Raw genomic sequence first — 20,625 nt, 5'->3', positions numbered from 1 at the left:
GTAAAAAAGAATATGAAGAAGAGGAAGGAGAAAAAGAGGGGGAGAAAAACAAAAGAAAGAAAGAAAGGAAGGAAGAAAGAAAGTAAGGACGAAAGGAAGGCATGCAAAAGAAACTGTTGCTGCTGACAAGTGCTCTTGCATTATAATTGGCTTTCTTTGACTCACTGCTCTCTTTCAGTAAGAACCTACCTTTGCCAAGGTCTCATCGTCCAGGTGATTCTTCTGAATCACATGTTGAAGTGCAAAGTAAATCTTTTCCTGAAGCTTCTGGACCTTCCGTGGTTCTATCAGCCATGCTCGATCTGATAAGGAAAGAAATTCAACAAGAGGGTGAAGAATATCATCTGTCTTATGTCATCTACAGATACAAATTCTAAGTTTCAGCCCAATGTCACATTCTTTAATTTTTTAATTGTCTTTATTTATAGGCTAGGGACTATCAGAAATACATAAAGGGGAGATAGAGAGGAAGAGAGACAGAGATACACGTGCAGCACTGCTACTGCTATACCATTTGCACAGCTTTTCCCCTGATGGTGGGGACTGGGGACTTCAACCTAGGTCCTTGTGCATTGTAACATGCACACTCAACCAGCTGCATCATTACCTGGTCACCCAATTTCACATTCTTTAGTTCAAATTTTTCCTTGAAGATATGTACTGTTTATACAAAGCAAGTATTTTGTTTTTTAAATAGTCTTTTAAAAATCTTTTATTAATTCATTGAATATAGACAGGAGAAAATCAAAGAGAAGGCAGAGATAGAAAGAAAAGATCTGCAGCACTGCTTGTGAAGTTTCCCCTATAGGTAGGAATTGAGGGTTTGAACCCTGGCTCCTGAACATGTGACACTTGTCCTGTACCAGGTGCACCACCACCTGATCCTCAAAGCAGATACTTTCTATAAGCAATACCAAGATAACAGCAAAGCATTATAAATTGACATAGGAAGTTAAGATGGTGGTAAGGGCAGAATGGCTCAAATAACCCCCTTTAACTTCCTCCTTATGAGAAACTACATCTTTCCTGGATATATATGTATATATATCCATATATATGCCAAAATTGTCTTTCAAAATTAGAAGTTAATGACTGACAAAGAAAATAAAGAAGTAAAGCAAATCTTTTGTATGGGACTATTTTTGGTATTCAGGATCCCTCTTTCCTCTTCCAATTTATATAGTATAATGTGAACCTATTTTAAAAATATTGTCCAGAATAATTATCTGCTCTACTGACTTTTGAACTAGTGGGTAAGGCAATGCCTCCTTCTCCTCCTCTTTATCTCTTTTCTTTTTTGCTCTTTTCTCCTGTTTTTCCTCCTCTATTTTCTTTTCTCCTTCTGTTCTTCCTAGAAACTTTGTATGTGCTGGTCACCAAATGTATTCTCACATTAGCATCTCAGGTTGGGACTTCACTGAAGAGACATTTAGAGTCTCCAAAGGATGAACAAATACTCATGGAAAAGGACTTGGACAGGATCCTTCTGAGCCCAGGTCAGGTCAGGTGAGAAACCTGTTTTGGTAATCCTAGACAGGCCCAGGATAAGTCTAGCCAACAGCTAAACAAACTCTTACGTAAGTAAGCACAAAAGTCCTCATCAACAATTGTCCCTCAGAGCACATTAGACCCCCCTCCCTGTCCTTCTCCCTGAGTCCTGGAGCTGATCAGACAAATGGCTATTATGACAAGAGCTTGGGGGAGAGAGTGCCTGGCACGAGATAGCCTCCACAGGCTGAAAGTCTGCCTTCTCTCTCTTTTGGAAGTTGGCACCAGGCCAGGCTCGGAGACAGGCCTTTGAGGGTGAAGTCTCTTAGTGTGAATCTGCTAGAAGGTTCTGCATCCACTAGGGAAAGCCAGATATTGTGCTCCCAAGCCCAGTCAAATATGATGACTGGTGTAGGGCCTTGTAGTTTCCTTCTAGAAAAAAGACTAAGTGGTTTAATTGATTGCTGATTTATAATCTAAGAATAAATGTGTCTTTCTTTAGGGCTATCATTCCTAAGAACTGTTAGCATTTGATAGCACCATATCATAAATGATAGCTCTTGGGGTTCACTGACATGCTACATGCATGCCTTGGGGAAAATGTGTCTTACAACACTTGCTTTCTTCTGAGCACTGACTATAAGATGAGTAGTCTGTCTTAAAGATTGTAAACCCAACTATAAAAAAAAAAAGAGGTCTAGATGTGGTCAGACAGTGGGGCACTCAGTTGAGCACACACATTACCCAGTGCAAGGACTTGGGTTTGAGCTCCTGTTCCCCACCTGTGGGGGTGGGGGGTGGGGGTGGGGGCAGCTTCACAAGCAGTGCTGCAGGTATTTTTCTGTCTCTGTTTCTCTGCCTTTCTATCTCTCCCTCTTCTTAGTTTATCTCTTTCCTATCATATAAAATAGGAGAAAATGGCCACCGGGAATGGTTGATTTGCAATGTCAGCACTGAGCCCCAGTGATAACCATGGTGGCAATAACAGTATATACATACATATATACACAAATAAATAAATACAAAAAGAGAGATCATGGAGCTGGTAGGTGGCTCACCTGTTAGACATACATTCCATGCTGGTTGGTGTCTCCTTTCTCTCTCTCTTTCTCTCTCACTCTGTATCTTACCCACTAGATGGGGGGGGGGGCATAAGGCCACCAGAAACGATGGTATCATGTAGGCACTGAACCCTAGCAATATGCCTACTGGCAACAAAACAAAACAAAACAAACAAACAAACAAACAAGCAAAACAAAACCAAAAACTTAGGTAAAGACTTTTGAGTTTCCTACCTGGAGATATCAGAACAGCAGATGAGAACAAAGCAATCTCCTCTTCAGTCAGCTGTAAGGAACACAAGTTCTTTGCAAAGTCAAATGCCTCATTCACCAGGTCATCAGAACCTATAAAAGAAGACAAGTTAAATAAAAACATTTGAAAGAAATGGAAGAAATGTTAAGGAAACTCCCATAATCAGGTAGTCACTTGAGGATTTGCAAACCAGGCCCAAATAGAGAAAACATTTCCAAGTTTCCAGCTATAAAACATGATTTAATGATAACAATAGGATGAGAAAATTCGGTGGGATCCTGACCACATAATAAAAATCAACCCAGTGAGGGGAGAGGGAGGTGGAAAGGGATTATACTCACTGTAATGTCTGTATGGAACATACAGGGGAAATCTAATGTCACATGCTTTAATTCAGTTCCATCTTAAAGCAAAATTAAGTGTGTGGGGGTGGATAGCATAATGGTTATGAAAAGAGGCATTCATGCTGAGGCTCTGAAGTTCCAGGTTCAATCCTCTATACCACCACAAACCAGAGCTGAGCTGTGCTCTGGGGGAAAAAAAGTGATTAGCTATGCTTCAGTATAGAGAGAACACTCAAAGAGCATGATGTGTGTGTAAGAGGCTGAGACTGTCAGTCTCAGTGACACTTTATCCTTACAGTGGAGGCTATCAAGGAATCTCCAACTTGAATCTTCAGAAAGCTTCTTACTAAGCAGAAAGAGGTTCTTTCATTTTGGCAACTGCCCTGGAAGTCCTTTTTTTTTCTTTTTAAAAAACTTTTAATTTTATTTTTAGAGACACAGAAAGAAAGAGACAGAAGGGGAAAGGGAGAAAGAGACATGGAGGGGGAGATAGATAGATAGATAGATAGATAGATAGATAAATAGACAGATAGGTGATAGATAATAGATAGATAGCGAGCTCCAGCACTGATGCTTCCTTCAATAAGGTGAGGATTGGGCTCGAACCTGGATCATGCACATGGCAAAGCAGTGCACTGTTTATGTGAGCTATATTTCACAGGTTTGTCTGGAAGTTTTATTGAGGAATGAATAGTGTTCGCTTATTTTTATCTTCTTACAGAGTGGCTTGTAGGTCAGTTTGCCTAGCCATGGTGAATTTTGGGAAAACAGTGCTCTCTGTCTGCACTGATCCCTCCAAGCCCATGTTTCTTTTATGAAGCTGGAAATATACCCAAGTCGATTGCCAAGGCTTTTCCTTCTTTCTTGAAAACCTAGCCTTGGGGAAGGTGTGGAAGCATATCAAGTGGAGAAGGGAAACTCCCCTGACTCTGGTGGATGGGCTGCTGGCTAGATCACCTAACAGAACAGAAGGGGCAGAGGTAGTTCCTGTCTGTAGGGCAGGGACCAGAGGCCCTAGCAGACCTGCTTTACCACTCATGAAGCTTCCCCCCTGCAGGTGAAGACTGGGGGCTTGAACTGTGATCCTTGCACATTGTAATACATGCCACTGTTCTGTCCCTAGGAGCTAGTTTTTTAAAGAAAGTTATTTCATAAAATATTTTATTTTATTTTTAATCAGAGGAAGAGAGAGATACTCACACAGAAAGAGAAACAGAAAGTTAGACACAGAGAGAAAGACCAGAGCACTGTTCAGCTCTGGCTTATGGTGGTGCTGGAGATTGAACCTGGGGTCTCAGTGCCTCAAGCATGAAATCTTTTGAATAACCATTATGTTGTTTCCCAGCCCACCCAAGTAAGTTTTTTAAAAAATATTTATTTGTTAATATGAGAGAGAGAGAGAGAGAGAGAGAGAGAGAGAGAGAGAGAATATGTGATGCCAGGGATCAAACTCTTAGCCTCATGTCTTAGAGTCAGATGCATCACCTCCGTGGCAACAAAGGAACTTAGTTTATTTATTGGCTAGAGAGAGACAAAATTTGAGAGGAGAGGGAAAGATAGAGAGGGAGAGAGACACCTGCAGCACTGCTTCACTGTTCATGAAGCTTCTCTCCTGTAGGTGGGGAGCGGGGGGGCTCAAACCTGGGTCCTTTCATATAGTAATGTGTGCCCACAACCAGGTGTGCCACCACCTGGCCCCAGAGTTGAATTTTTAATAGTCTTAACTAATTAAATCATGAACTTTCATCAGAGACTTCAGAGCCCACCCCTATGGACCACCAACAACTTGTGCAGTAAAGTTGTGAATGAGAAGGAGAAAAAAATCCCAGTCCATATACTCAGTGGAATATCAGCTAGATATTCAAAATATGCAGGTGTGCCATGTGCAATAGCATGGACAGAGTCTGAGGTGCTGTGCTAAGAGAAACAAGGTAGGAAAGACAGCTAGTGCATTGTCCTACTCATAGGTAGGCTGTAGATGGCCAAAGCCAACCAACTGACAAAGCACAGCAAACACAACTCATAGACTCAGGGATAAATACATAGTTAACAGAGGGAAAGGGAAGTGGTGTACTCATGTACCTGCATATGTGAATCTGTGTGTGTGTGTGTGTGTGTGTGTGTGTGTGTACAGGGAAAGGAGAAAGAGAATTACTTGACAGTGTGATGGAACTGGAATGTTGGCCGTGGGTATAATGAGGCTTCTGCATATCTAGAGATGTGATGCCATGCTACTGCAACACTCAGTTATTGCACTCCAATGATAAATCAATTAAATTTGTTGGGCGAGGCACAAAAGCTTCATACTGGTGAAACAGCTCACTTGGATATTGTGCTGCTTTGTTATGCACATGACCAAGGTTCAAGCCTGGCCCCTACCTCACTGAAGGAAGCTTTGATGCTGTGGTCTCTCTCTCTCATTCTCTCTTTCTCTCTCCCTCCCTCCACCCCTTTCTCCCTCTCTCTATTTAAAAAGTGAACAAAAAGGTGTTTGTACAAAGGATGCCCTATGATGCATCCCAGTTGTCTTAGAGTGCCTTTCACCGATTTCTGAATGAGGAGTTGGTTTGGAGTCAACAGGGCTCCTGGCTTTCTCCTTTCTTTCACATTGGGATGCATGATTGGAAGATTAGGAGCATTACATGAGTCATTGGAGGCTCACTCAATTCAACTCCCTGGAAACAGATGTCAGTTCACAGGAAAGAATTAAGCATTTCCCTCCCCCCACTAACTCCAGTCTGCATGGAGAAGCTGATGACAGGTAAAGACACTGAGTGATATCAGAGGGCAGCTTACCTAAGGCTTTGAACATTTGCATTCCACCATATTTCCCTTCAAACAGGACCGTGTTGTTTAATGGGTTGAAGGCACGGCACATTCTCACCAAAACCACTTCCAAGCAACCTATGAATGAAACATTTACAAAGATCACTAGACATGCAATAGTGAAGGCATTAGTACTGCATGCAGCTTAAGAGGCTTTCAAAGACAGAAGCACATATAGACAGACATAGATGAAGCTGCTCAAAATTTCTTCCCAAGTGAAAAAAAAAATCAAATTCACAATTGGTTCACACATGGTCCATAAATGAACTTTGTGAAAGGAAAATTCAGCCTGCTAATTTTCAGAGAAGTTTCTACTGGAGAATATGGCTCTCTGTCACAGCCTTTAACATACTCCATGTATATTTCAGCATATGGGAGCTTTAGCTTGGGGTTCCTACAATGTGTTCTTTTGGGGGGCATCGCTCACATCTGACATTCTTTGTCTTATTTATTTGATAGAGACAGAAAGAAGTTGAGAGGGGAAGGGGGTGATTAGGAGGTAGAGAGATGGAGACATCTGCAGCACTGCTTCATAGCTCACAGAGCTTCCCTCCCTACAGGTGGAGACCGGGGTCTTAGACCTGAGTCCTTGAGCATAATAATGTGCACTTAACCAGGTGACAGTGATCCACAGATGAGATGGATGAAGGGAATTTTCTTTTTTCTTAAAACATTTCTATTATATTTACTTATTTATTTATTGGACAGAAAGTTGAAATCAAGAGGGAAGGGGGAGATAGGGAGACAGACAGAGACACCTGCAGCCCTGCTTCACTCTCAAAGCTTTCCTCCTACAGGTGAGGACTGAGGACTTGGACCCGGGTCCTTGTGCATTATAACATGTGTTCTCAACCAGGTACACCACCGCCTGGCCCCTCTGAAGGGGATTTTCTAGAAGCACACTGAGCTGAGGGTGGCCCACATTTTTGCTTACCCCCCTCTTTGGAACCCCCCACCCTCTTGCTCACCCGACTTGAGGAGCAGGATCTGGTCGTTCTGACAGAGTTCCATGAATCCTGTTATCCGCTTGGCAAACTCCACCACATACTGGATGGCGTGCGTGATCTGGATGGCACACTGCTGCCACAGCGCCTCCCTGGACTGGAGAAAGAATGGGCCTTAGGGGGCGTCAGGGGCACAGATGGCAGGGTAGAAGGCTAAGGGGGTGGCCAGGCACCAGAAGTTAAAGCAGCTGTCCCTGGAGTTCCTGTCAGGATGCAGCTGGTTCTTTTTTTTTTTTTTTCAAGTGTTTGATCTATCATCTATCTATCTATCTATCTATCAATCATCTGTCATCTATTATCCATCTATCATCTATCATATATCTACCTACCATCTATCTATCTATCTGTCTATCTATCTATCATGTATACCTATCTATGTATCTATGTATCTACCTACTATCTGTCTATCTATTATCTATGTATCTACCTACTATCTGTCTATCTATCTATCATCTATGTATCTATCTACCTACTATCTATCTATAACTATATATGTATCTATCTACCATCTATCTATCTATCTATCTATCTATCTATCTATCTATCTATCTATCTATCTACCATCTATCTATCATCTATCTTCTATGTATCTATCTTCTATCTGTGTATTTATTTATTTTTGGATAGAAGCACAGAGAAACTGAGATTGAAGTGGAAAGAGAAAGAGGAGAGAGAGAGAGAGAGAGAGAGAGAGAGAGAGAGAGAGAGAGAGACTGCTTCATTGTTCATAAAACTTCCCTTCTGCAGGGGGGACCAGAGGCTTGAACCTGGGTCCTTGTGCATTCAAACAGGTGAACTGCTCCCCCCCATCCATAATATTACCAAGGAAATGCTTTTCACCTGTTAGATTCTTGAAGTACAATCACTGTGGTGCTGAGATTAAAATAAAGGGAAATTTGCAGAAGTGTCTACAAATAATTATTTGTCATTTCTTCACTCCCCTTTTCTTCTTCCATTTATCTAAACAAAGTCTTGTCCTTGGTGCAATTTTATAAAAGTAACAGATTCTTACATTGAGGAATTTCATTCATAGGCTTCCTCAAGTTGTTTTTAAATGTACCTGATGGACACTAAACATAATGTATGTTGTGGTCTCTTCTAGAATTTAGAGAGCTTCCCCACCCCCCAATTTTGACATATAAAAAGAACTTCAAGAGAAAAGGCATTATACCAAATCACTCTCTTAAATGGTATGGAATCTTGAATTGCATTTTGATCCTTGGGCCATGTCCTCTGGGATGCGTAGGGGAACCCAAGTATGTTAGCTCTGCCCCTCATTGCCCATAAAAATACCTACTCTTCTGTCTCCTGACTCACATCATCCCAGAAGAGACAAATTAGTATGTTGTAATTGCATGTTAGATGCAGCAACATTTATATATTTTAACAAAACTTCATCTACTTATTATTTATTGGATAGACAGAAATTGAGAAGAAAGGAGGAGATAGAAAGAATAAGAGGCACACCTGCATCATTGCTTCACTGCAATGAAATGTCCTCCCAGGTAGGGATGGGAGCTTGAACCCAGGCCCTTGTGCATGGTGACATGTGTACTCAACCAGGTGCACTTCACTCAACCCCAAAATTCCACTTATTGGTAAATCTTCTAATTTGGAATCTTAATTCCAAAGTTAAGTCATGTAAATACAGAACAAAAATAAATTCCCTCTCTTACAATCTTCTCTAAGAAATAAAGTAAGTAATTTTGGAAGTAATAATAATACAGGGTGAATTGTCCTGTTTCATCCATTGACAACATTTGGGGCCAGAAAAAAATATTTAAGTATTTGGTTGCATACCTTTGTGTAGCATAAATTTAGAACTATCATTGTGGCTGTGTTTTCTCAGTTGCTGTTGCTAAGGATACCCCATAGTACCCACAAGATAACCTGGAACCATATGATTTCAGGTATAGTCTTTCCGGCAACTCACAGAGTGCATTAGGTTTTGACCGTGGTATTTTTGCTTCCATTGGTATATGTGGAAATAGCATTAGTAGTATTGTCACAGCTGTATGCAAGGAGGTTGTAACTGGTCCCTAGTGGGTGGAGAAGACAGATGTGATGCTCTGTTGAGCACACACATTACTATGTTCAAGTACTGGGTTCAATCCCCAGGTCCCCATCTTTGGGGTTGGGGGAAGGGAAGCTTCATGAATGGTGCAGCAGTGCTGCAGGTCTCTATCTTTCTCTCTCTCACCCTTTCTATCTCCCTCTTCCCTTTCAATTTCTCTCTGTATCTATCTAATAAATAAAAATAAAAACCCAATGACTTAATGAGGGGGCAGACAGTTACACACCAGTTAAAGTACACATGATACAGTGTGCAAGGACTCAGGTTCAAGCCCCCAGTCCCCATCTGCAGGGGCAAAGGTTCACAGATGATTGAAGCAGTGCTGCAAGTGTCTTTCTCTCTGCCTCTTGAATTTTCTCTGTTGTTATCCAATAAATAAATAAAATATTAAAAGACACACACAGAGAGCTAGAGAGAGAGAGAAAGGAGAGATGCTACCAACAGCCTTCAACGCACAGGACAATCTCTATAACAAAGGAGTACCAAGTCTCAAATACCAGCAGCAGCAAAGCTGAGTGTGAGTGGAGCCACCACAGGAGAGTGTCCCTGCAGGCCCCAGAATACCTTGCTCTGATAGGCTTTGATCTCCTCGTAGGTGTGGGTCTGCCATGCCAGCTGGTGGAGCTCCTCCGTGGTATACTGACACGTCTCCAAGTGCGACTTAATGATGTTCTGTGCGATTCGATCTGTGAGAAAGAATATCGGTTTGAGGGCCCAGGATTAAAGCTTCACTCTGCTCAAAGAAACCTAATCTTAATGTGTTTTCTAGATAAATGTCTTTTGGAAATACTTCAGTTATGTTAGATTTTTTTTTTTAACATTGCAATCTATGCTTAAATATATGGCTAGACTAACGTTTAGGAAAAATGTATTGCATTTTCCTCCATTTCTTTCATCACAAACCTGGGATCTTACATGCTGTGAAGTGTTCGCATGATTATATATTTGAATATACATGAAAATTACTATGATTCTTGTTTTTTCAGCATAGAAGTCTACTAACAATCTTTTCAAAGGTTTTATTATTTGTTTATTTGATAGGATAAAAGAAATTCAGAGGGAAGGAGAAATAAATATATAGATAAGTAGACAGAAAGAAAGACACCTGTAGCACTGCTTTACCACTTGCGAAACTGCCACCCTGCAGGTAGGGACTGAGGGCTTGAACCTGTGTATGCTAACATGTGCACTCAATTAGGTGCGCCACTGCCCAGCCCCTTCTACTGATAGTCTTGATATTTACATTCTAAATAATTTTGACATATTTCAAAAATCACCAACCACTCCCATCCCACTGTTTATCCTGGAAAGCAGAAATTGATGTAAAAATTCATTTGTTTAGATTTTAAAAAAGGGAATTAAGGAACAACATAAAAACAATTTTCTGTTAAAGACATGGAAAAGAGAGCAGAAGAACGAGATAGATAGAGGCGAGCTCTCTCTAATATTGTCTTCATAGATTTGAACTTGGAATCATGAATATATTTTACATAACTGACAATGAGGGGGTAAAACAAAATGACATTGAATTGTGAGCTGATAATTAGTGAAACTGGGTCATAGGCCATTGTATTCTCTAATTCTCTGTTTGATGGATTTTATTTTTTTTATGTTAAAGGAGGAAATGAGGGGCCAGATGGTGGCACATGTGGTTGAGAGCACATATTACAGTGTGCAAGGATCCAGGTTCGAGCCCCAGGTCCCTATCTGCAGCAGGAAAGTTTTGTGAGTGCTGAAGCAAGTCTTCAGGTGTCTCTCTGTTTCTCTCCTCTTTATCCCTCCTTCCCTCTTGATTTGTAGCTGTCTCTATCCAATAAATTAATAAAGATAAATTTAATAAAAAAATAGAAAATGATTATATTCCTAAAAGTAGTAACAAATACTATCAAATACTATGTCTTTGGGGTCATTTATTTCAAATGAGTTATGCTTAGTGTAGTTTCAAGTACTATTTTGTGTTTGGAGTTCTGGGCTTTGAGTAGTGAAAGCTGACACTAAAGACTGCTGGGCCTCAGTGTGGGATGGAGCTGGCAGGGAGTCCCTCATCAGACCCAATAGCTATTTGGATACATGAGGACCACCTTGTTAAACCAGAGTACACAGGAGTAATGTGTGTGGGAAGCAAGTAGAACTGAAGATAATCACATTTTTTGTCTGATAATTGTTGCCAGTTTACAAAGAAATGAATTTTTTCTTATTTAAGTTACTTCCTTTCAACACCATTTTTGTTCCTTCTAAATAGTCATATTTCACTTTCCTCAATAATTCTAAGCAATACTTAGATTGCTTATTTTTTTCAACCTTGTTAAGCTTCTTATATAAAAGAGTGTAGAATAGATTGAATTTTCATAACACAGAGACTAAAAGAATGTAAGCTTAATCTTTTTTTTTTTTTTTCCTCCAGGGTCATTGCTGGGCTTGGTGCCTGCACCATGAATCCACCACTCCTGGAGGCCATTTTTTTCCCCTTTTGTTGCCCTTGTTGTTGTAGCCTCATTGTGGTTACTTTATTGCCATTGTTGATGTTGTTTGTTGTTGGATAGGACAGAGAGAAATGGAGAGAGGAGGGGAAGACAGAGAGGGGGAGAGAAAGATAAACACCTGCAGACCTGCTTCACTGCCTGTGAAGTGACTCCCCTGCTGGTGGGGAGCCAGGGGCTTGAACCAGGATCCATAGCCAGTCCCTGCGCTTTGCGCCACACGCGCTTAACCCACTGCGCCACCACCGGACCCCCAAGCTTAATCTTCTAAGGCACTATTCAAATTAAAAGTGCTAAATAACTCATTGCTTGTCACGTTACAACTACTGAATGAATGGCAGCGACTGTGGTCTTCTAAGTATCATGTTAGTCATCAGGGAAGCAAGGTGATGACACCAACAGAGAAAGCCAGAGACATTCAGTTAGTAGTCAGGATTACTGAAGGGAAGTACTTTACTGTTAGATCCCTTCAGCCTGAGAAGTGATCACTGTAGTACACAAGAGAAGATGCTAACTTATAATTACAGATATGCTCTTTTGATTTATTGTGATTTAAGTATTACTAGACTTTCATTGCTTACCATATATACATCCATTTCTTTAAAAATACTATCCCTAAAAATTTATTGAATATCTTTCAATGTCATATAAAAGGGACAAGAATGACTCTATCCATCATATTAAAATAGATTGGTATGTCGTGGTTCATCATTTTTCAATTTCACTTGGGAAACCTAATTACTAGAAATATATATATATATATGTATATATTTTCCCCTAGGATATATATCCCTCAATAGGTATAATGAAAACCTAAGATATTTATAGTTCTAAAGTTTTCACCTTTATCTTCTTGGTGTAGTTGGCTTTCTTTTTCAAAAGATTTGCTGATTTGACAGTAATTTATGGGCCTCAGGGATAACAACCAAAACTACCATTGCCACTCACAATTACAAACATGAAACCCATCTATTCCTTTCAAAGTCTCCTGGGAAGTATTGGTCAAAGTCCAAGAATCCTTTGGCCTTATGCCACCAAAGATCAAGGGCCTATGGTATGTGAGAAGAGAGTATAATAATGACATAGGTGGGGTTAAGCAAAAATACATATTAAATTTATGTGGATTCTTTGGGAACCTGGCTGAGATGCCTGCTCCTGGCAAAAGGCCTCCCAAACCTCCTCTGTCCTCGGGGAGGACTGGCTGCCATTCTGCTTTGATTCTATCTTGAACAGAACACTTATCATTGTCAGATTTACATTGTGGTTATTTGTAGGGCTATGTTTGCTCCTTACCCTTTTATATTCTGAATTCTTTAAGAACTGAATGGGAAAAGCAGTAGAGTCCCTTCATATATTCAACAAGTTTTTTTTTTTTGTACTTTCAAATCTTTATTATGCTACATGTAAATTATATAACAGAAAATTTAAACAGTCAGTCTGAAGAGACTTTACAATCTATATCTATTTTAACTATTCAAAAAAGTCTTGTTACATAAGCCCCTTAGAATATACCTAAAATAGACCTAAGAGCTTTTTCCAGAATGGAGACCCCAGATCTCATCTGCTATATTCTTGCCGTTAGGTTCCTGATTATTTAACAATTTGTTCTCCTGTATATCTTAAAACTTTTTCAGCCACCAAGTTGCAAATGGCACCTAGATGCCAACCTGACTTCCCTGGACGGATGACCCCTCCACAATGTCCTGGAGCCACACCTCTCGAGATCCCTACTCCACTAGGGAGAGACTGGCTACAAGTATGGACCGACCTGCCAACACCCATGTTCAGTGAAGAAACAATTACAGAAGCCAGACCTTCCACCTCCGCATCCCATAGTGATCCCAGGTTCATGTTCCCAGAGGGGTAAAGAATAGGAAAGCTTACCCTCCTCAACTACTTCCTATTACAGTTCTCTCACTCACTCCAAAGCTAACCTTAGCAAAGCAAGGGGTGCAAAAGCTGAATAAGGGCAAGAGGCTGGAATACTTTAATGATGACTCTTTAGTCACTATCAGGGCATTCCATCAGCTGGGGCCCTAATTGGGAAGTTCTGAGATTCCCAAACAGACATGATGGTCCTAGACCTCGAATAAATCCCTCTCTCCATTGCTACTTACCAGTCATTTCTATGAGAAACAATACAATAGACCCCTTTGTGGGCCCCCCATAGGACCTTGCCCTCAACTTGGATCAACAATGGTTGAGAATGTTCCATCCTCTGAAGGGAGGATGGACAACATACTCTATGATACACCTGAGGAAGATGGGTTGATATTGGGGCAGCATGGAATGTTCATACTCATGACCACAGAATGTGAGCTCAGATCTACAGGGATGCAGTGGTCACATAGACTCCTAAGTTGATTATGGGCCCCAGATCACATCAAATCGATGAAGTTTACAGTCAACAAATATTTATACCCCTTTCCCATATTAGGGAGCTACTCTCTTCCCTGATCCAGCTTTCTGGTCCTTTTTCCAGCCATGACATCATCTCCCCAGACAATAACTTAGACCCACTGGCCTATCAGATTTCAGGCTCAGGGGCAAAAAGAAAAAGGAGGAAAAAAAGAAAAAGAAACAAACTAGTATAGCCACAGGTGCCTTGAAATTTAACTAAAATACGCCTACTAGCTATCTACAAAATGGAGGACCCCCCAACTCTTCATCTGCACTATTCCAGCCGTTAGGTCCATGATTGCCCAACAATGTTTGGCTTTATATGTTAACTCTCTTGTCAACTACCAGGTTACAGATGTTAGTATGATGCCAATCAGACTTCTCTGGACAGACAACCCCACCAATGTGTCCTGGAGTTCTGTTTCTCCAGAGCCCTTCCGCACTAGGGAAAGAAAGAGACAGGCTGGAAGTATGGATCGACCTGTCAACACCCATGTTCAGCGGGGAAGCAATTACAGAAGCCAGACCTTTCACCTTCTGCATCCCACAATGGTCTTGGGTCTATACTCCCAGAGGGTTAAAGAACAGGAAAGCTATCGGGGGATGGAATGGGATCCAGAGTTCTGGTGGTGGGAATTGTGTCAAGTTTTACCCCTCTTATCCTATGGTTTTGTCAGTGTTTCCTTTTTATAAATAATAATAAAAAAAGAACAGGGAAGCTTTCAAGGCAGGGAATGGGATATGGAGCTCTGGTGGTAGGAATTGTGTGGAATTGTACCCCTCTTCTCTATGGTCTTGTCAATATTTACATTTTATAAATAAATAAAAAAACACTTGGGATAATGGATGTAATTATTTGGAATAAATTTCACTCTGAGTTCCATGTACAAATAATAGAGAGCTATACTCCTTCAAGTATACCCACTGTGCTACCACCTGACTCCCTTCTTTTTTTAAAAAAAATTTTTATTTATAAAAAGGAAACATTGACCAAACCATAGGATAAGAGGGGTACAGCTCCACATAATTTCACCACCAGAACATCGTATCCCATCCCCTCCTCCGATAGCTTTCCTATTCTTTAACTCTCTGGGAGTATGGACCCAAGGTTATTGTGTGGTGCAGAAGGTGGAAGGTCCGGTTTCAGGAATAGGGGAGGATCTTACAACAGCAAAGATTGAAAAATAAGTAGTAATACAGAGTAGCTCTGGGGTAGGGCCTGAGTACCACATGAAGATGCTTTGACACTGGAGGGAAGTTCAACAGCGCTGTGAGGACTCTGTCTCCCTCTGTCTCTTTCTATCTAAATGAAGAGGTGACCCAGAAGGGTGAAACCTTCATGTTCAAGGTTCCAGCTCTGCAAAACTAAAAGGATCTATGAACTTCATAATTCCTGACATCATATTTTGCATCTTAGCTACCCTTTACTTTTCCAGCCAACTTATCTTGTACTAATAGAAAACAAGTGAACTTCAGAAAGAAGGCATGAGTCAAGACACGCAGTACAGAGCCAGAAAATAGTGTTTTCATATTGCTTCTGTCCTTCCTGGCAAGAAGCCTGGTGTGTATGCATCACAGGGTGAGTGGGAGAGATGGGAAAAAAGGACATTGAGAGGGAAATTGTGACTGGAGACCAAGCAGCTCAGAAGGCCAGGCCAGGGAACCCAGGCTGTGTACTGTGGGCTGCTGGGAGCCAGAAGAGGCTGTAAAGAAGGAGTGAGGATGGTTGGGTTTTCTTCACTGAAGAATATCTAAAAAAAAAAAAAAAAAAAAAAAAAGAAAGCTTCCAATGGAGGGGATGGGAAGTAGAACTCCGGTGGTGGGAATTGTACCCCTCTCGTTCTATGGTCTTGTCTATATTTTTATTTTATTAAAAAAGTTGATGTGTGTTAATTAAGAAGATGAAATAAAAATGAAACACAAAACAATCTGTTGGTAAAAAAAAAAGACTAGGAAGGTTTCCAATGGAGGGGATGGGATATAGAACTCTAGTGATGGGAACTGTACCTCTTTTATCCTACAATCTTGTCAATCATTATTAAATCAATAAAAAATAAATGCACCTGGGAAAAAAAGAGAGACCATCCTGGCACACTAAGGAAGGTGAGCTGAGCCCAGAGGGCACATGAAATTGAACAGGATGCTGTGAAAATCCAGTAAATGAGGAGGAGGGTCTGCTCAAGGTGAACCTCACAGAGATGCACAGAGGGCTCAGCAGGTGTGGTAGCAGGGAGCAGGGAAGGAGAAGAATGAGAGACTGAGAGAAAGACAGAGAGAGAGAGAGAGAGAGAGAGAGAGTGTGTGTGTGTGTCTGTGATTAAATGTAGTCGGTATTTAAGCCATGATGACTTAGTAAATGTTAAATATCTATCCAGCCATCTATCCATTCATTCACCTTTTCATCCATCATCCATCTACCCTATTCACCTCTTTGTCTTTCCATCCTTCTGTGCTCTACTTTATTATACAGAGGATTCCAGAAAGACAAGGTTGAACCTTTGTCTGTTGATCCTAAAGCCTCAGCATTCACAATGGCATTGAGGTCAAATACTTGCAATTATTTCCCAAACACTTGTGGTAAAAGATAAGGGTCCCATCTCCCGGTGATACCAGATTCATAAATGTCAATGGAAGGTACAGCCCGGCACAGAAGCTGAGAGACAGCTGTTCTCTACTATCTCCCTGCCAGTCTCACGGTGAAAGTGTCACCCCTTTCAGGACTCAGGTCCATGCGCACAGGGCAGAGTTAGACTGGGAGCTTACTCTGTTCCCTGAGCTACAGAGGAGATGGCTTCCTGGGGTGTTCACAAGCTGTGAACTGTTAGAAGGAGTTCCAACATAAGGGGAGAGAAGGACAATGACTATAGCATGCACAGTCCCTGCTGGGAGTCAAAGGAATGTTTCAGAGCCTTGCCTGAACAAGGAGAAAAGGCCATTGTAAACATGGATCTCTTCTGGGACTGAGTTCATGAGAATGTCCAGACAGAGACTGAAGTGGCTAAAGCACAGACTTGAGACATCTCTGGGCAACAGCAAGCCTCCATTTGTCCGTGACTAGCTGTGTTGTTGCTCAGAGTGGAGTCTTTGTCAAACCCTCAGACCAGCTGAGCTTCAGAAGCACATGCTGATAGAGGAAGAAGGCTGTGGAGGGCTTGGTGCTGTGTGGATGGTCCCATGGAAGCTCATCCAGGGCCTGACAGGAAACCCAACTATTACAGAGTGGAGGCCACGGACTAACACTCAGCAGGCTCTCAGTGTGGGGAAGAGATGAGACTTCTTTTTCTTTCCTCCATTCCTCCCTCCCTCCCTCCCTTCCTCCCTCCCTCCCTTCCTTCCTTTCTTTCTTCCTTCCTCTCTCCCTTCCTCCTTTCTTTTCTCTCTCACTCTTTTTTTTTCTTTTGCCTTCAGGGTTATCATTGGGGCTCAGTGCCAGCACTGAATCCATTTCTCCTAGAGGCCATTCCCTCCCCCCTTTTAATTGAATAAGACAAAGAGAAATTGAGAGAGGAGGGGAAGACAGAGAGGGGGAGAGAAAGATAGATATCTACAGACTTGCTTCACCCCACCTACAGGTGGGGAGCCGGGGGCTTGAACCAGAGTTCTTGTGCTAGTCTTTGCTCTTTGCACCATGTGTGCTTAACAAGGTGTACTACCGTTGTGCCCCTCCCTCCCTTTCTTCCTTTCTTTTGGATAGAGACAGAAATTGAGAGGGAAGGAGGATATATATATGACTTGCAGACCTACTTCACTGTTTGTGAAGCTTCCCTTATGCACTTGGGGTCTGGGGGCTTGAACCCAGGCCAACCCAGTCTCTGGACTTTTCTTTTACCTTCTTCTCTCTCTCTCTTCCTCCCTCCCTCCCTCCCTCCCTCCCTCCCTCCCTTCCTCCCTCCAACACCCCCCCCCCCCTTTTGAGAACTGCCTGGCTTTGGTTTACGGTGCTGCTGGGCATTGAACCTGGGACCTCGGAGCCTCAGGCATGAAAGTCTGTTTGCAGAACCAATGTGCTATCTTTCCTAACCAACCAGATCTTAAGTGGACATCAAAATGCAGCTATATTTTTTCAGCAATTGAGATTCTGTATATGTTCAGTGAGACAGAGATTTATACAATTCACTAAGAGTATTCAGACTTGCCTTAAAAGTTGAAAAAATGATACTGAGGAGCAAGAGAAACAAATTCATATTTTTCAGTTCAACTATCAGCCCTTTGCAATCACAATGGGGTAAAATTGATGCCAGCAAGAAAAACAGGGACTATAACCACAGGTCAATGTTAAAGCCATGATCCTCCTGTTTGTTATTTTCATGAAAAGCAGCAGCTAGTTTTAGTTTCTCTCTTCCTTCCCCTTCTATTTTCTCTTATGTACACACAAGTGCTCACACAAATGTTACATATGGATATGACATTTTCTTTCATAAAATTGTTTCTTTTCTATATTTAAAGATTTATTTGTTTAAGGGGAGAGAAGGAGAGAGAAAGAGGGAAGCAGAGTCTCACTCTGGCATGTATGCTCTAAGAGATCAAGCTCACACATGCAGAACACTGAGCTCTAACCACTGAGTCACTTCTCTGGGTTGCCTGGTGTTTTGTATTTAGACTTTGACCCTGAAGCACAGTGTATTGGAACTCAAGATTCACAAACACATAATAGATTTGTCACTTCATATATTGAATCACTTTCTTCCTATGGGCAGTGTGTGATAAAAATGCAAGAATTCTAGAAGTCTTTAAAATAATTGATATGCAGAGAGAAATTGAGAAGGGAAGGGGTGATACAGAAGGAGGGAGAAAGAGAGAAAAAATTTATATAAAAATAAAATAAAGTTAATTGCTATGGGGTTACACTTCTTTATATACCTGCCAGGGCTTCCCAGGTATATACTTATTTCCACATTCATTAAGTTGTATACATTAAATATATATAGTTCTTGACAGATATAGGCCAATTACACCCCACTAAAGGTGCTTAAAATGATTGATATAGGAAAATATACTTTTCATCCTTTTTTGTGTGGAAAGATGCAAAAAAAAAAACCCCTTTGTTAAAACTCTTACTCTTCTGTAAAGGATAATTTGAATGCCATGTCCAACATGGGTAATAAGAAGAGGTACATTAAAAATTTAAAAGGGGAGCTGAAACAAAATAGATGCAAAATTTCAATAGTGTATGAAAATATTATAGAGCACTGGGCTGAAACTAAACTTTTCTCTCCATTTCCAAATGGACTATCCCTAGGTAAGTATAGGAATTACTTTTTGGGAAACAATTTAACATCTTACAGTCTTAGTTTTTTTAGGTTTGTTTTTTCATCTACAGTAGGATTTGGAAATAGTGACATTTGAAAAAAACATTATTATTATTATTGTATAATAATATATATTCTTATATATTATTATTATTGTTGTTGTTGCTGTCAGGGTGATTGGGGAGGCTAGGTGCTAACACTACAAATCCACCAATCCCAGTGCCCATATGTTGGGTAGTATGCCACCTCCCCCTGGCTTCTGCTTAACCATATGCCTATATAGGGATTTAATGATCCCATTCAAAGCTTTGGTCTATTTACATAAATCACTTTTACATTTACATAAAGCACTCCCTCCAGGGCATTGGTGGTTCAGTGATAGGATTCTCGCCTGTTCCGCCCCCTCCTTGTCACACTCTGATTTTCACCAGTCACTTTTCTCTCCACCCTCTCTATATCACATCCTGTTTCCACCCTACTTGGAGAGTATAAAAACAGCTGCTCTTCTGATTAAAGACACTTGGAAATTGCTTTCCGGCTCCGAGAGTTCCAGAGTGTATCTCCTGCGGAAGTTAGTGCAGCACGAGTTCCTGATCCCTCTCCCACGCAGCAGCCTAGATGGGCTCCAGTTGAGTTCTCTCCAAGCCAGAGAGCACTAGCTCAGGAAGAAGTACCCTCAGGCTATCCCGGCACCCATATTTTTGTTTCTATTTTATTTGCTAAGACACAAGGAAATTGATAAGTATAGGAATTAGTTGTGTCTCCTCTCACATTCTAAAAAATATATTCATACTCTCCATCCATGAATCTTCATTGTGATCTGCCAAGTAAATCAAAGAAAGATCAATAAAATCCCCTCCTTAAGGTATTTACAGATAGTTGCAATGTCTGTGATAAAGTTGATTGAAAAGTCAATCGTATCAGACAGGGTAAAACTGATATTTTGAAGTAAAACTTAAATATATATGTATATATATATATATATTTTTTTTTTTTTTTAAATCACAGGTTTAATGAATTGGTCCTCACAGCAAGGCAAAGTTTGGTCAAAGTACCAGAATATATATATATATATATATATATATATATCCACATCTACTCAGTTCAGTGAGAAAATGAGTAAACTGACAAGCAAGGTGACAATTTCTTGTTTATAACTGCGATGCAATAAAATGAGGACCAGCTTGCAGCTACTGAAATAGCAAGTGACCTTCACCAGCTCTGATTCCAACCACTCAGCAGGTTTTTTTCTACCAAAGGGGCTTATTTTAGCTCTCACTAGACATTTCAGTGAATAGCATTCTCCAAAGGCTACAGGGTCTCAGGCGCGGGTGGCTCGGGTGGTTTCATAAGAATGCTACATCTTGGGAGCTCGGCAGGTTGAGTATATCTTTAAAAACTGCTGCTTTCAGTGTTATTACCAAGAGCACTGGTGGCCCAACTCTA

At 41.0% G+C, this 20,625-nt stretch overlaps 1 protein-coding gene across 1 annotated transcript in view; it reads right to left on the bottom strand.

Annotated features, from left to right (window-relative positions):
- RORB (RAR related orphan receptor B) overlaps positions 1-20,625 on the bottom strand; it is a 240,089-nt gene that overhangs the window by 21,660 nt on the left and 197,804 nt on the right. Inside the window, exons 5-9 of the mRNA XM_060199296.1 lie at positions 9,615-9,736; positions 6,941-7,073; positions 5,943-6,050; positions 2,784-2,894; positions 190-302 (exon numbers count right to left, since the gene is read on the bottom strand). Of these exons, the coding sequence (XP_060055279.1) occupies positions 190-302; positions 2,784-2,894; positions 5,943-6,050; positions 6,941-7,073; positions 9,615-9,736 (587 nt within the window). The remainder of the gene's footprint in view (positions 1-189; positions 303-2,783; positions 2,895-5,942; positions 6,051-6,940; positions 7,074-9,614; positions 9,737-20,625) is intronic.

This window comes from Erinaceus europaeus, chromosome 10 (assembly GCF_950295315.1).
Source record: "Erinaceus europaeus chromosome 10, mEriEur2.1, whole genome shotgun sequence".
Classification (NCBI taxonomy): Eukaryota; Metazoa; Chordata; class Mammalia; order Eulipotyphla; family Erinaceidae; genus Erinaceus; species Erinaceus europaeus.
Note: the sequence above shows the minus strand (reverse complement) of the source record. Positions and strands in the feature narration are given on the sequence as shown.